The sequence below is a fragment of the Hemitrygon akajei genome, unplaced genomic scaffold (assembly GCF_048418815.1).
Source record: "Hemitrygon akajei unplaced genomic scaffold, sHemAka1.3 Scf000066, whole genome shotgun sequence".
Taxonomy (NCBI): Eukaryota; Metazoa; Chordata; class Chondrichthyes; order Myliobatiformes; family Dasyatidae; genus Hemitrygon; species Hemitrygon akajei.
The window spans coordinates 3,694,344-3,711,344 of record NW_027331952.1 but is presented as its reverse complement, the minus strand read 5'-3'; the positions used below and the strand labels follow the sequence as shown (position 1 = coordinate 3,711,344).

General features: G+C 40.5%; 1 protein-coding gene across 2 annotated transcripts in view; it reads left to right on the top strand.

Annotated features, from left to right (window-relative positions):
- LOC140721960 (NACHT, LRR and PYD domains-containing protein 3-like) overlaps positions 1 to 17,001 on the top strand; it is a 54,771-nt gene that overhangs the window by 27,425 nt on the left and 10,345 nt on the right. For both annotated transcript variants that reach the window (XM_073036786.1, XM_073036785.1), the window contains 3 exons: positions 6,151 to 6,317; positions 7,486 to 7,657; positions 7,760 to 7,825. In XM_073036786.1, coding sequence (XP_072892887.1) covers positions 6,151 to 6,317; positions 7,486 to 7,657; positions 7,760 to 7,825 — 405 coding nt within the window. The remainder of the gene's footprint in view (positions 1 to 6,150; positions 6,318 to 7,485; positions 7,658 to 7,759; positions 7,826 to 17,001) is intronic.

Here is a 17,001-nt window from a genome sequence, read left to right as displayed (position 1 = left end):
GCGTCGCTGGAGTACTGCCTCCTGCAGTCTCCTTTTTATCATGACTGGCAGATTTGTAAATGTCAATCAAGGTAGGGTGATACAATCCCCACCCCACATTGCCCGAGGGTGTCCATGTCCCTGATAGCTGGCACGTAGTTTAGAGTTGCAATTCACACAGGTGCCTCTAAGAACAATAGTCAAATCCGTTGCATTGTCTCTCATTTCCTGGGTCCAAGACCCGAATTAATAGCGATCTTGCGATTCTCCGGAAGGAGGGGGCTGGTCCCACACCCTTCGGCCCCTCAGAGCTGTGGTACATTCATAACAATAGATAATTGGGCAATTTTCCAGGGAAGGTGGGACAGTTTACATCTGAACTGGAGGGGGATAAATATTCTTGCAGGTAGGTTTGCTAGAGAGGCTCCAGTGGATTTAAACTAGTTATGACGCGGGAGGGGAAACCAAAATGTAGGAGCAGTTGTATGGGAGAAGGAAGAAAAAGAAGACAGTAAACTTCTTTGTACTGTTAGAGATAAACAGAAAAGAAGAGGTGGAGAATTTCTTAACTGCATTTATTTTAAAGCCAGGAGCATTGTAAGAAAGGTGGATGAGCTTAGAGCATGGATTAATACCTGGAAATATAATGTTGTAGCTATTAGTGAAACATGGTTGCAGGATGGGTGTGATCGGCAACTAAACATTCCTGGATTTGCTTCAGCTGCAATAGAATCGGAGGGATAAGAGGGGGAGCTGTTGCATTGCTTGTCAGAGAAAATATTGCAGTGGTGCTCTTGCAGGATAGATTAGAGGGCTCATCTATGGAGACTATTTGGATGCAATTGAGGAATGGGGAAGGTGTAGTAACAATTATAGGGGTGTATTATAGACCACCTATTGGGGAGCGAGAATTGGAGGAGCAAATTTGCAAGGAGGCAGCAGATATTTTTAGTAAGCACAGGGTTATGATTGTGGGAGACTAATTTTCCACACATAGACTGGGAGGCCCATACTATAAAAGGGATGGATGGTTTGGAGTTTGTAAAATGTGTGCAGAATAGTTTTCTGCAGCAATACATAGAGGTACCGACTAGAGAAGGGGCAGTGTTGGAACTTCTGTCAGGGAACGAAATAGGCCAGGTGACAGAGGTATGTGTTGGGCAACACTTCGGGTCCAGTGACAACAATGCCATAGGACTGGACCCAGGGTTGAGATTTTTGATTGGAGAAAGGCTAACTTTGAGGAGATGCAAAAGGATTTAGAAGGACTGGATTGGGACAATTTGTTTTGAGGGAAGGATGTAATAGAGAAATGGAGGTCATTTAAAGGTGAAATTTTGAGTGTACAGAATCTTTATGTCCCTGTTAGGTTGAAAGGAAAGGTTAAAAGTTAGAGAGAGCCATGGTTTTCAAGGGATGTTGGAAACTTGGTTAGGAAAAAGAGAGATATCTACAATAAATATTGGCAACATGTAGTAAATGAGGCACTCGAGGAATATAGAGAATGTAAGAAGAATCTTAAGAAAGAAATTAGAAAATCTAAAAGAAGATACGAGGTTGCTTTGGCAAGTAAGGTGAAATCAAATAGGAAGGGTTTCTACAGTTATATTAATAGCAAAAGGATAGTGAGGGATGCAATTGGTCCGTTACAGAATCAGAGTAGACAGCTATGTGTAGAGCCGAAAGATATTGAATTATGTAAGGTAAGGGAAACAAGTAGGGATGTTGTGGAATCTATGACGATTAAAGAGGAAGAAGTACTGGCGCTCTTAAGGAATATAAAAGTGGATAAATCTCTGGATCCTGACAGGATATTCCCTAGGACCTTGAGGTAAGTTAGTGTAGAATAGCAGGGGCTTTGATAGAAATATTTCAAATGTCATTAGAGACGGGGATGGTGCCGGAGGATTGGCGTATTGCTCATGTGGTTCCATTGTTTAAAAAGGGTTCTAAGAGAAAACCTAGTAATTATAGGCCTGTCGGTTTGACATCATTTTAATCATTAGATATTAATTTGAAGTAGTAAAATGGATTCAACAGTGGTTGGATGGGAGATGCCAGAGAGTAGTGGTGGATAACTGTTTGTCAGGTTGGAGGCCGGTGACTAGTGGTGTGCCTCAGGGATCTGTACTGGGTCCAATGTTGTTTGTCATATACATTAATGATCTGGATGATGAGTTGGTATATTGGATTAGTAAGTATGCAGATGATACTAAGGTAGGTGGAGTTGTGGTTAATGAAGTAGGTTTTCAAAGCTTGCAGAGAGATTTAGGCCAGTTTGAAGTATGGTCTGAACGATGGCAGATGGAGTTTAATGCTGATAAGTGTGAGGTGCTACATTTTGGTAGGAATAATCCAAATAGAACAATAATGGCAAATGGTAGGACATTGAAGAATGCAGTAGAACAGAGTGATCTAGGAATAATGGTGCATAGTTCCCTGAAGATGGAATCTCATGTGGATAGGATGGGGAAGAAAGCTTTTGGTATGCTGGCCTTTTTAAATCAGAGCATTGAGTACAGGAGTTGGAATGTAATGTTAAAATTGTACAAGGCATTGGTAAGGCCTAATTTGGAGTGTTGTGTACCATTCTGGTCACTAAGTGATAGGAAAGATGTCAACAAAATAGAGAGAGTGCAGAGGAGATTTACTAGAATGTTACCTGGGTTTCAGCACCTAAGTTACAGGGAAAGGTTGAACAAGTTAGGTCTTTATTCTTTGGAGCATAGAAGGTTGGGGGGGGGGGACTAGATAGAGGTATTTAAAATTATGAGGGGGATAGATAGAGTTGACGTGGATAGTAGGGGGATTCAAACAAGAGTACATGAGTTCAGAGTTCGGCGGCAAAAGCTTAAGGGTAACACGAGGGGGAATTTCTTTACTCAGAGAGTGGTAGCTGTGTGGAACGAGCTTCCAGTAGAAGTGGTAGAGGCAGGTTTGGTATTGTCATTTAAAGTAAAATTGGATAGGTATATGGACTGGAAAGGAATGGAGGGTTATGGGCTGAGTGCGTGTCGGTGGGACTAGATGTGTTAAGCATTTGGTATGGACTAGAAGGGCCGAGATGGCCTGTTTCTCTGCTGTAATTGTTATATTGTGTGTGTGTGTGTGTGTAAAACATGGCTACACATTCCTAATTCCACATGATGATTTGTGCTCTGAGCTTATCCGCCTTTCGAACAACTTTCCCTTCACTTATATACACGCAATTCCGCACGGTATTCCCATTTTGCTTAATCTTACCGTCCCTGACTTTAAATGCAGGCCTTGCAACATTTTTTGCGCAGCCACTCCACTATCTACCTAGTAAAATGCTTTCCACCACTTACAACTCCAGATCGAAATGCCCAGGTAGGTCATGAGACCATAAAACAGAGGAGCAGAATTAGGCCATTCTGCCCATTGAGACTGCTCTGCCATTCCATTATGGCTGATTCAGGATGCCACTCAACCCAATTCACCTGCGTTCTCTTCTTGTGTTGAGATACATTTGGCAATTTTCATGAGAAGATTGGTGACTATTTTGGTATCGAGGCACATTAGGAACAGCGAGACACACAGGCCAAAGGAGAAAACTGGCAGTTGAAAGGAGGAGAACAATATGCAGAGTTTTCAATACCAGATATGGTGGCATTGCTTGTCTGTGCAGTCCCTTAGACATTGAGCAGAATGCAGGTTCGAATCTCACCAGAGATTCTCGAATAGTGATGTGAAGTGACAGAATAAATCAGTGAACGGCCAGTGTCCATAATCCTGAGAACCAAATTTGTTCATGTGACCCACTCAGGGATCAGGATCTGAACTTGTTGCTCTGTGTCTAAGCATGATACCTGATGCAATCGAGCCAATTTTTACCTGCTCTCTAAAATGAAGGCATTCCCTCCCTCTAGAATGAGGTCCACAACACCTGGCAGTTTTGTAAATGGTGTTCACATCCCAGGAATGAGCAGATTAGAGGTCTGGCTGGATGCTATATAAACAAATAATCCAAGAGCAGATACTCGACAGGAAAGTTGGCAATATTGCAATCTCACTGGAATTACTAACACTGAACATTGTTACATATGGGAGAGGAGGGAGATTGCAATATTTTATACCCATTGCTTCATCATCATAGTGGGAATGAGTGCATTAGTAAAATGAAGAAAAAAGTATCATTGAACCAGTGATGGTGAGGGCAGCGTGTGGGGTGAACAGCAAGTCTGTTCTGTGCAGCTTATGGTGTAAGTTGAATGTGGGGTGCACATACGGTGCTGTGCTTTGGCACCCTAGCTATATACAGTAAATGTCCCCAATACCTTGGCACCATACTTAGTAATTTTACATAATGGACAGTACTGCAGCTGCAAAACAAAAAAAAAACAAGTGATGTGATTGAGTGATTCTGATATGCGTCTTTATTGTGGACTGAAAGTGGGAAGGGGACAGAGAGAGGGGAGTCGTGGTTGGGAAAATGGTAGGGAAAGAAAACCAGAGAGATCTTTTCTGTAATGATCAATAAGCCGATTGTTTGGAATCAAATCATCTTATCTCATACCCTCACTACACCCTACCCCAGGCTCTCCTTCTCTGCCACATGTCCCACAACCCTCCTGCCTTCTCTACAAGCTGTCCCACACTCCCCGCACCATCTCTGCCATGGGGTCTCTGCCCCTTCCCGCAGCACGTGCTCCACACTCACCTTTTCCAACATAGTTTCTGTCTTGTCTTCTTTATAGCTGTGTCAATATGTTGGGACCAGGTTGGATCCTTAGAGACCTTGATACTCAGGAACATTAAACTGCTCATGCTCTCCACTTCTGATCCCTCTATGATGATACGTATGTGTTCCTTTGTCTTTTCCTTCCTGAAGTCCACAATTAGCTCTTTTGTTTTACTGACGTTGAGTGCAAAGTTATTGCTGTGGCACCACTCCACTAGTTGGCATATCTCGTTCCCATGTGCCCTCTCGTCACTGCCTAAGTTTCTACCAACAATGGCTGTATCATCAGCCAACTTATAGATGGTACCTGAACTATGCCTAGCCACAGAGTCATGGGTATAGAGAAAGCAGAGCAGTGGGCTAAGCTCTGAGGTGTACCAGTGTACCAGTGTAACAGTGTTGATCATAAGCAAGGAGATGTTATCAACAATCCGTACAGATTGTTGTCCTCTGGTTACAAAGTCGAGGAGCCACCTACAGAGAGAGGTACAGAGGCTCAGGTTCTGTAACTTCTCAATCAGAATTGTTGGAATGATGCTATTAAATGCTGAGCTATAGTCGATGAACAGCATCCTGACATAGGTGTCTGTCTAAAGCTGTGTGAAGAGCCATCAAGATTGCATCTGCCGTTGACCTATTGTGTCGATAGGGAAATTGCAATGGGTCCAGGTCCTTGCTGAGGCAGGAGTTCAGTCTAGTCATGACCAACTTCTCAAAGCATTTCATCACTGTAGATATGAGTGCAATCAGGTGATAGTCATCAAGGCAGCTCACAGTATTCTTCTTAGTCACTGGTATAATTGTTGCCTTTTTGAAGCAAGTGGGAACTTCCACCCACAACAGTAAGAGGTTGAAAATGTCCCTGAGTACTCCTGCCAGTTGGTTGGCAGAGGTTTTCAAAGCCTTACCAGGTACTCCATCGGGACCTTCCACCTTTCAAGGGTTCATCCTCTTTAAAGGCAGCCTAAAATTGGCCTCAGAGACAGAGATCATTGGGTCATCCGGTACAGCAGGGACCTTCACAGCTGTAGTTATATTCTCCCTTTCAAAGTGGGCATAGAAGGCATTGAGTTCATCTGGTAGGGAAGCATCACTGCCATTCATGCCATTGGGTTTCACTTTGTAGGAAATATTGTCTTGCAAACCCTGCCAGAGTTGTAACATCTGATGTTGCCTTCAACTACGTTCAAAATTGTCTCTTTACCTTTGAAATAGCACTCCGCAAATCATACCTGATTTTCTGGTACAGACCTGGTCGCCAGAATTGAATGCCACAGATCTAGCCTTCAGCAAGTGATGTACATCCTGGTTCATCCAGGGCTTTTTGTTTGGAAATGTACAGAAAGTATTTGTACGCACACACTCATCCAGACAGGTTTTAATGATGTCAGCTACAACTGAAGCATACTTACCAACTTACTCTCTGCTTCACACCGCACAGTGCTGTATTTTCATATTTCTATTCCTAGATCCCAAATCTACGATCTCAGATCTCCTGACAGGGTGTGAAGATTATCAACTGCTCCACCTGACAATTTTCTACCGAGAGAGACTGAAACCTGCGATTGAGGAATGCGTAGAAAGACTAAGCTTGATGTTGAGACAGGAAGAACAATTCAGTGAACGGGAACACAAGGTGATTGGGAGAAACATTTGGGATACTGTTCATTTTAGTGAAAAGTGGGATGTGAGACAAAGGTCAGTCTGGCTCATCCTCTTTTTTCTGTGGACTGCAGTGATGTTATTGATCACTGAACAATTTGTGTCCAAAACCTTCACACCAGGGCTAAAATCAGTGAGGTGGAAAGGTCCAAAACTTATTGATCTGCTCTAGCAAGCGGAATGACCAAGCATTGGTTCATTCCTTGCTCTCGGGCCTGCTTCCTGTCAATCCGATCCAGCCCCAAGTTCGCATCAGCAATGTCCATAGCAGATGTGTACTCTCGAGACTCCAGCTCATCAAATTCTAACACAGCACCACATATACACCAGGTCATACAGTCGGTTCAAAAGTAACAACTTGCAAATGAAAAACATTGCACTAATCATAGTACAGAAAAATGTTGTTAGAGTTTTGTTTTTAGCTATTAAATCATCACTGTGTCTCACCAGCTCCATCTTTCCAGGGGAGTACAAATGTACTAATGCTATAGAACCTGATAACTAACTCAAAATCAGGGCACATCAGCCCGGGTCACCTGGGAGGATCCACTAGAACAGTAAATATTAGCAGGAATTTGCCAAGCTGTTCCAGAGATGAATCCTATAGAATAGATAGCACAATCCTATAGAATCAAACCTAATTAACAATCCAACTGTGCTATCTGTCAATAGAGATTGTCATCCCAAGTACTTGTGGGTGTGAAATGTTCACACAGAGCACATCCATGTCACTTCTATCTATAGAAAGAGACAGACCCCGACCAGATTGCAGAGCAAAGCAATGGATTGTGCAGCAGCAGCAGAGTTGTAACGAGCCCTAATCCACTGGTTAATGGTCCAATGTCTAGCTCAGATTGTCATTACCGACAAAACCATGTACTAGGTCCACAGGCTTTATGGAGGAATGTGGCAAAAGAGATTACTTCACTCTGCGACAAAATACCAACTTGTATTTGTGTTCAGTTCGTGTTTTGGTTCCATTATCTGAACCCATAGATTTACAACACCTAGATCAGGAGACAGACCAGTGATTGTCCCGGTACTCTTGGGCAATGAGACTAGTTGAATGTTCCATCAATGAGCAAATATCTTCCTCATCATTCTGTGTCTGTCAATCCTCTCTTCACTGTTATTCTTCACAGGAAGTCACTGAGCTTGTGGAGAGGAGAAACCGGATGGAGAGCTCCAAACTCTTCCTCAGTCTGGTGATGGAGAAAGGCACCCAGGCCCAGAGGGAGATGTGGAAATCCTTTGTGGAAATGAGGAAGGAGTTACCAAAATTGGACAAGATACTGAAGGAAATCCATGAACTCGGTACAGTGAAATAACACCATCTACCCTAAAACAGATTGAAACTTTCCAGATTTAACAATGCACGTTGGACCCAATTTCATTAAAGTTTTTCTATGTCAACAGGTCCTGATCCATATGAAGGCATGAATATCACCCGAGGCTTTAATGAGTCATCTTCTCAACTGAAGGGTGAGTGATGAAATAAGCAATTCAAACTGATAACTTGACAGGAATGATGTTGAACAGCGATTGTTCACAGATTGCTGAAACTAGGAGCCCAGCTGTCAGTGTTTGTGGAAAGGGATGGTCTTGACTGAAATTTACTATCAGTCAATTGGTATTGAGTTGAAGTTGCACTTCAGGCCATTTTTGACATTTTGTGCAACTAACTCAGTTCGGTATTTTGGACAGTCAGCCATAAGACTCACTCAGGCATCTTCAACCAGCAAGGTCCTGCTTCCCAAGAAACCCATAGATGTTGCTGGCAGTCTGCTGATGTGTTGTGAATCCCAACAATGCTGACTGTTGATACAGCTACAAATCCCAGATTGTCTGAAAGCAGAATAATCGTGAAGTTCATCCACGGTTAGGACGACATGGTATTGGAGTACTGATTTCCAACATCAGTGATCTTGGTTCAATTCACACTGCAGTCTGTAAAGAGCTTGTGTTTTCTCTCCATGACTGCGAGGAATTCTTCTGGATACCCCGCTTTCTTGCATGTTCTGAAGATGGAGTCATAGAAAAGTTCTGCACATTATCAGGCACATAGACCCATCTGCCCTATGCTGAGCCACTTAAACTGCCTACTCCCAGTTACCTCTATCCATGTACCTAATCAAACACCTTAAAAGTTGAAATATAGACTTTTATATATTTGTGCTGGCATCATGTTTCACACTCTGACAAACATCTGAGTGAAGTAAATTTACAGAATGGATCAGGAGACAGACCAGTGGTTGTCCCGGTGCTCTTGCACAATGAGTCTAGTTGAATGTCCCCTTAAAACATTCACCATGGCCTCTAGTTGTAGTCCCACATATTGTCAGTGAAAAAGTTTGCTTACATTTTCCCTATTTATACCCCCCATAATTTTGTATAGCTCTATTAATTCTCTCAATTTTCTGCATTCCAAGGATTACAGTCCTGATCTATTCCAATTTTCGTTACAACTCAGGTCTTCCAGACCTCGTAATGTCCGTGCAAAATGTTCACTGAACTCTTTGGCCAGTTCCATCTTTCCTGTAGGTCACCAAAACTTCACACAATGCTCCAAACTAGGCCTCACCAATGTCTTGCACAACTTCAACATAACATCCCATCTCCTGTACTCAATACTTTGATTTATGAAGGCCAATGTGCCAAAAGCTTTCTTTATGACCCCGTCTACCTGTGACGCCACTTTCAATGAATTCCCAGATCATTTTGTTCTACCACATTCCTCAGTGCCCCAACATTCACTGTATTGGCCTTGTTTGGCCCTGTCAAAGTGCAACACCTCACACTTGTCTGCATTAATTTGTATCTGCCATGATCAGCCATTTTTCCTAACATTTCAGATCCAGCTGCGAGTCATGATAGACTTCCTTGCTGTCCACTACACCATCAATATTGATGCCATTGCAAATGTGCTGATCCAGTTAACTACGTTATAATCCAGATCTTTGATATAGATGACAAGCAACAATGGACCCAATACCAGTCTCTGCAGTACACATGACCTGTCTCGAGTCAGAGAGGCAACTCTCTGGATTATCACACAAAGCCAGTGTCTCGTCCAATTTACGACCTCATCTTGAATGCCGAGCAATCTTCTTGACCAAGCTTCCATGCAGGACTTTTGTCAAATGCCTTATTAACGTGCATATAGACAACATCCACTGCCTGGCCTTTATCAGCTTTCCTGGTAACTTCCTCGAAGAACTCTATAAGTTTGGTTAGACATGACCTATCACACACAAAGCCATGCTGACTATCCTCAATCGGTCCATGTCCAGATGTACAGGTCAGTAGGTTTAATTGGTCACATCGGTGTAATTGGGCAGTGTGGGCGCATGGACTGGAAGGGGCTGTCACTATGCTGTATCGCTAAAATTAATGAAGCAGTTCCTTCAGCCAGAGTCCAACAGCATAATTTGAATGAGTATTAAACTATACTTCGTTTAATCCACATTACGACCATGGACGGAACAGACTTCTGGCAGGGTGTTGATGCACCGTAAAACAGCAGACAGCCCTGGCCTGGGAAGTTCACTTCCCAGAGTGTCCCAGTACATGGTCGATCCCTCCATACACCCCTGGAGGTTTCCTCATACATTGAACTCCTTTGTACTCTTGGCAGTGTCCTGATACTCTGAACCTCTCTGCCCTGTAATATATTCACAAAACGCCTTTACATTTTTTTTGTAATTTATTTTCTTTATTGAAGTTCATCATCAAACAAACATTTCCATAAGATGTACTTCAGACATTGTACATATATATCATATAATCATATAGTCACAAATCTCCACAAAGTATTTATGTGAGGTATACACTTATAGAAAAGAGTGGAATGAAAAGTAACAAGCAAAAGGAAAGAACTATATACAAGTAGGAAGTGATTTTTTTTTTACAACAGTTTCATTGATCTGTGAGAATAAATTCAGGCCTATGAGGCATTATGTAGTTAAACCATTTTTCCCAGTATGCATCAAATTGCTCCAGCTTATGATTAACAGATGCTGTTATCTTCTCAATTTTGTAAATGTCCATTGTAATTTCCATCCATGTATTTAAAGTTGGGCTCTCCTGTGATAACCATTTCCTAGTAAGAGTCTTTTTACCAGCCACCAACAGTATATTCATTAAATATTTATCTCTTTTCAACCATTCTTGAGGTATATATCCAAAATATATGGTCTTACTCTCTAAGGGTATTTCAGATTTAAAGATGTCTTGTAGGGAATTGTGTAACCCCCCTCCAATAGTTTTTGATAACAGGGCAGTCCCAAAAATATGATAATGATTTGCATTCCACAATTTCTCCAGCAAGCAGGGAGGTTATTATCATAATGGGATTTCTGAGAGGGTGTAATAAAATATCTTATCAAGTTTTTCCATCCAAACTCCCTCCATTTTTGTGAACTGGTACACTTCCATTGATACCTCCGTATTGTTGTCCATTCTTCCTCAGATATAATTATCCCTCCTTCCTTCTCCCATTTTGTTTTAATGTATGAAGTCGAATGTGTTTTAAGATTTGACAACCCCTTATACATGCTTGAAATGATTCTACTATAATTATCTGAATTATATGTTTTTCTAAAGAGCTCTATCATGTATTTGCCTTGGTTACCTTTTATGCGTCTTATTAACTTATTGTCGCATCTGTAAATACCGATTAAAAATATTGTTTTTCTAATATGTGTTTCTCTTTAAGCATTTCAAAACTGAACAGTGTTCCTTCTTTCATTATGTTGCAAAGAACTGTTATTCCTTTAGCTGTCCAGTCCTTAAATCTAGCATCCAATTTATTTGGTGTAAAATCCGAGTCATATGCATACCATTTAAGAATTACAATATCTCCCTCTAGATAATATTCTTTAATAGTAGTTTTCCATATTTTAATAGTCAATTTCACCCATGGGTTATCAATAGTATTTATGTACCTTTGCTGGTTGTTATCAGCCAGAATTGCTTGTATGGGGATGGGAAGTACCCGCTCCTCAATGTTTTTCCATTGAGCGTCATGTGATGGGTTGCACCAACATATCACAGCTCTCAACTGTGCTGCAAAATAATAATCTCTAAGAGAAGGTAGGCCCCATCCGCCCTTTTCTTTTGCTTATTGCAAAGTTTTGAGATGAACTCTAGGCCTTTTACCCTGCCAAATATACCTTGATAGCATCTTGTTCCATTCATTGAATTGATTTTGATTAATCTCTATTGGTAGGGTCTGAAAGAGATATAATAGTCTGGGCAGTACATTCATTTTAATAGACTCAGTCCTTGAACTGAGACTGAGAAAAGGAATCAGGCTCCATCTTGCCACATCTTCCTTTTTTTTATATAAAGGCTGATAATTACATTCTGATAATCTTGCCAAATCTTTTGGTATAATGATGCCCAGATAATTGAAAGACTCTGTGTGCCATGCCCAGGGGTATCAACTTTCAATTTCTCTTGGTGGGCTATAGTAATATGAAAGTAATTGGGTTTTATCTATGTTGATCTTGTATCCTGGTAATTGACCATATTGTTCAAAGGATTGCATCAATTTAGGCAAAGAGTATGTTGGTTGCCCTAGATAGATCAAGATGTCATCCGCATAAAAAGCCAATTTATGCTCTGTCCCTTTAATAGTAATTCCCCTGATATCTTCATTTTGTCTGATGTATTGATAGACAATAGACAATAGGTGCAGAAGTAGACCATTCGGTCCTTTGAGCCTGAACCGCCATTTTGAGATCATGGCTGATCAATTCCTTATCAATACCCGGTTCCTGCCTTGTCCCCATATCCCTTGATTCCCCTATCCATAAGATACCTATCTAGCTCCTTCTTGAAAGCATCCAGAGAATTGGCCTCCACTACCTTCCGAGGCAGTGCATTCCAGACCCCCACAAATCTCTGGGAGAAGAAGTTTTTCCTTAACTCTGTCCTAAATGACCTACCCCTTATTCTCAAACCACGCTCTCTGGTACTGGACTCTCCCAGCATCTGGAACATATTTCCTGCCTCTATCTTGTCCAATCCCTTAATAATCTTGTATGTTTCAATCAAATCCCCTCTCAATCTCCTTAATTCCAGCTTGAACAAGCCCAGTCTCTCTAACCTCTCTGCATAAGACAGTCCAGACATCCCAGGAATTAAGCTAATGGTTCCAGATATAACATGAAGAGTACTGGTGACCATACACAACCCTGTCTCGTGCCCCCTTCTAGGGTAAGACTATTTGATAAATATCATTGATTTTAATCCTAGCAGTAGGATTATCATATAATGTCTGTATAGTTTTATTAATTGTGTGTTGGAAACCAAATCTATGTAAAACTCTGTAAAGAAAATTCCAATTAACCAAATGAAATGTTTTTCAGCATCCACGCTTATCACTATTGCTTTGATGTTATTTTTTTGTATATGATCTATAATGTGGAGTGTCCTTCATATATTGTCTTGTGTCTGGCGTTGTCGTATCAAACCTGTCTGATCATTACGTATCAATATGGGTTAGAAACTCCTCTAATCGTTTAGCCATGATGGAGGTAAATAACCTATAATCGACATTAAGAACGGATATTGGTCTAAATGACCCACATTCCATTTTATCCTTGCCTTCTTTATGTATAGCTGAGATTATCGCTTCCTTCCAACTGGGTGGCATTTGTGCCTTTTTTAGAGCCCAGTTCAGTGTGGGGAGTAAAACAGGAATTAAATCATTTTTGAGTTTGGTGTACCACTCTGCCGTATACCCATCTGATCCTGGTGACTTGCTTAATTTAAGCCTATTAATTGTAGCTTTTAATTCAACTTCAGTTACATCATTCTATTTTGTTCTTCGCTTAAAGTGGGTAAAACTAGAAAATTCAAGAAGGTGTCAATTTGGGTTATGCTTCTCCCTGGAACTTTGGAATATAGAGTTTTCAAAAACACTTCTTGAATTTCACTTAGCTTATTTTTTATCATTTTCGTTCTTGGGTCCCTAATTCTATGAATTGTATTTACTGCTATCTTTTTTTCAGTTTCCACACCAGTATTTTCATAGATTTCGATCCACTTTCATAATGTCTCTGTTTCAGAAACATTAAGTTTTTCCTGATTCCTTGCATAGCCAAATTATTTATTTCATCCCAAATTCTTTTAATTTCCCCTAATGTATCCTGTGCCAAATGCAATTTGTGTTTTTTCTCTAGTTCCTTCAGCCTATTTTGTAATTCCTCTAATGTTTTATTCCTTATTTTTTTCTGATATGAAGATATCGCTATAATTTTCCCACTTAAGACCACCTTCAGAGTATCCCATAACATGGGAGGTGAAGTCTCCTCTAAGTAGAGACCAATTTATTTTTTAATTTGTTCCTTAAAGTACGGATCATTGAGTAAGCTTGAATTTAGTTTCCAAATAGTATTCTTTGGTTGTAGGTCAAAATCAACAGATAAGTATATAGGTGCATGGTCACTTACATCTATTGACCCAATTCCACAGGTGTTTATTTTGTCTTTGTCTTCTCCAAATGTTATGAAATAGTCTATTCTTGTATATACAGAATGGGGAGCAGAATAATGAGTGTAATCCCTTCTGTCAGGGAAAAGGTCCCTCCATATATCAATTAAACCAACATCCTCAAAAAGGGTATTAACTTTCTTGTGTAAAGATTTTGTTTCATAGGTTTTTCTATTGGAAGAGTCTAAGTTTGGTCGTAATTGTAAATTTAAGTCTCCTCCACATGTCAGGAGACCTTCTGTTTCTATTACCATAATATCAGTAATTTTCTGAAAGAAACCAATATCACTTCCGGGGTGTGCGTATATATTCAATAGAGTAACTGAATTGCCATCTATATTCCTCCTTACCAGAATACATCTGCCCTCTTTATCTCCAATTTCGAATACTTTTTCAAAATTTACCTTACTTGAGATAAGAATAGCAACTCTTCTCCTATGTCCTGATTTATATGAGGAGAACAACAGATTAGTGAAGCCCATTCTCTTTAGTTTTTTATGCTCATTATCACTTAAATGAGTTTCCTGTAAATATACTACATGGGCTTGTTCTTGTTTCATTTTGGATAAAATTCTCTTACGTTTGATTGGATTTAATAGCCTATTTACATTAAAAGAAATGAATTTTACCTTGTCCTTAGCCATCTGTATTTATCTGTAAATGTATTATTGAAATTAGAATAAAACTTAATCGATCTACTCCCTGAAAAAATAAGAACCAAGAAACGCAAATAATAATGAAAATGGCAACGAACGTGTGATTCCAAGGCTGAGGTCTCTAGTAGATGACCCTGTGTTGAGCTAGAGGAAATGTCTAGCTGTGGGGGATAAACCCTCCTATTTGTGAGTTGAGGGCCCCCATTGCAGTATTCATAAAAGTCAGTGAACAAATCCATTACACAGAAAAGGATACACACACATTCTCATTTTGGTGGGGAAAAAGGAGTAAGTGAGCGAATAAAGAATAACAACTAAGTAATATAAAATCCACATTATAATAAGTATATCTTCATTATAATAAGTATATTCTTGAGATAGGTATATCACCATGTACTTCTGCTTCTGGTTAGCTTCTCGACATTTTTAAAGTTAACCAAACCTTATGGCTCTTCTGAAGGGGGTGAGGACTGTCTTTGGGAAACTTCAGGTCCCTTCCTGATATATTTCTCTCAGCCTCCTCCCGTCTCCTGCCTTCTCGATTCTCGCACTATTTCCCAAGTGGAGCGGGATAATTCCTGAGTCAGGCTTTCCTTCGTTTTGGTCATGCTGACGGGCAACCCTCTGGCCTTCATGTCTGTAGTCGCCTCTTCCACTGTCTGGTACAACCGCGTTCCGTTGTCATAAAACACTCAAACTTTAGCAGGGTACGGAGTTTAAAATCTAATCTTATTTTGCTTTAGTACTCGCTTTACTTCAAAGTATTCTTCGCATTTCTGGAGGACTCTGGTGGGGGGGGGGGATAATCTTGATCGAAATATATTAATTTATCATCGAAAAACACTCTTTTTACCCCAGGTCCTTTGTAGAATCTCCACCTTGGTGCTGCACCGAAGGAACTTAATTATTATTGAGCATAGGTTTCGGAACTAACGCGTGGTGCGTTCTCTCGATTTCCAGCTTCATAGCTGGGGGAAGCTCCAGTGCGTCCCGCGGTAACTTTCCGACAAACTCCGTCATGGTCGAGCCCTCCGCTCCTTCAGGAACGTTGTAGATTCTGATATATTTCCGCCGTGATCTTCTCTCCAGGTCAAGCAGTTTACCTTCTTGGTGATGTATTATTTTTATTGTCTTGCTCAGTATCCATTCCACGTTTTGAACGCGATCTTCCACGTTCTCAATGCTAGTCTCTGCCGCCGCTATTTTTTGATTAACGCTGGCGAGCTCTGATTTACAATCATGCAGCTGCTGCTTTATTTCTTTCTGGACCTTCATTATTTCTTTCAGGATTTTGAAGACATTCACCGCTTCAACTGAACGAGGCCCAGCGTCCGCCTCACCAGCACGCAGTCGGGATGGAGAGCCGCTCGCTGCACTCCTCTTGGACGCAGGCTCCGCAGTGTCGCTTTTTTTATTTCCATTTCTTCTCCCCATTATTGCCCCTCTTTTCAGTTCAAATATTTTTCGAAAAATATTATATTTGACGGGTTAATGGGGCTTAATACGCGTTTTTCCGGAGGAGCTAGTGATTTAAGGTGCCATTCCCGACTATGACATCACCGGAAACCAAAACGCTTTTACTTTTTTCTTAAACATCATTATGTCATGTCCCAGACTGGTCTCATAATTCATTTCAAGTATATTTCGCAGAGCATTTTCTTTGTTTTTTTTAATTCTTTAATCCAAGAACACCTTTTATTAGTAAAACCACTGATGTACCCCGATTTTCAATGTTCCTTACCATTTACTCCTATCATGCCCACATTGGCACCAAACTCCCACTATTCAGTTTTGAATGACTCCAGCCTTCTGGGTGAAGAATTTTTTTCAATCAGCGCTATGGTTTTCAATCAAAATCATCCCTCTCCTACTTCAGGATATCTGTGTTCAATCCATCTGTTTTCCTTCGCATAACTGCTATGAACCTTAGCTTCATTCTCCATATTGAAAATGCTTTAATTACAAGAAGGAACAGGGTCTCTCGTCGACGCACTTTAAAATTTATACACTCTTCAATCCGTTAATAAAGGCAATCCAGATTCATTTTTTGGAATGATCTCCTACAATGGCACTTACATTCATTACAGCTCTGTGATTTATTTACTCCTGTATCTCCTGATAACTGTTCAGTGGTGTGTGGTATAACTGAATCAAAGAGGTTGCACTTTTTCTGCAAGGAAGGGACTGAATTTGTTTACAAGTTAGATTTCACTTCATATAACCTTACAACCATATAACAATTCCAGCATGGAAACAGGCCATCTTGGCCCTTCTAGTCCATGCTGAATGCTTACTCTCAGCTAGTCCCACCTACCTGCACTCAGCCCATAACCCTCCATTCCTTTCCTGTCCATATACCTATCCATTCTTTTTTTTTTTTAAATGACATGGCTAAATAGATGAAATAGATGAAAATCAAAATGTTTTGATTGAGATGTCATTTCAGATTTGTTACTTTATTGTTTTATTGTTTATTATGTTAATGGACTGGAATTGGGAATCTAA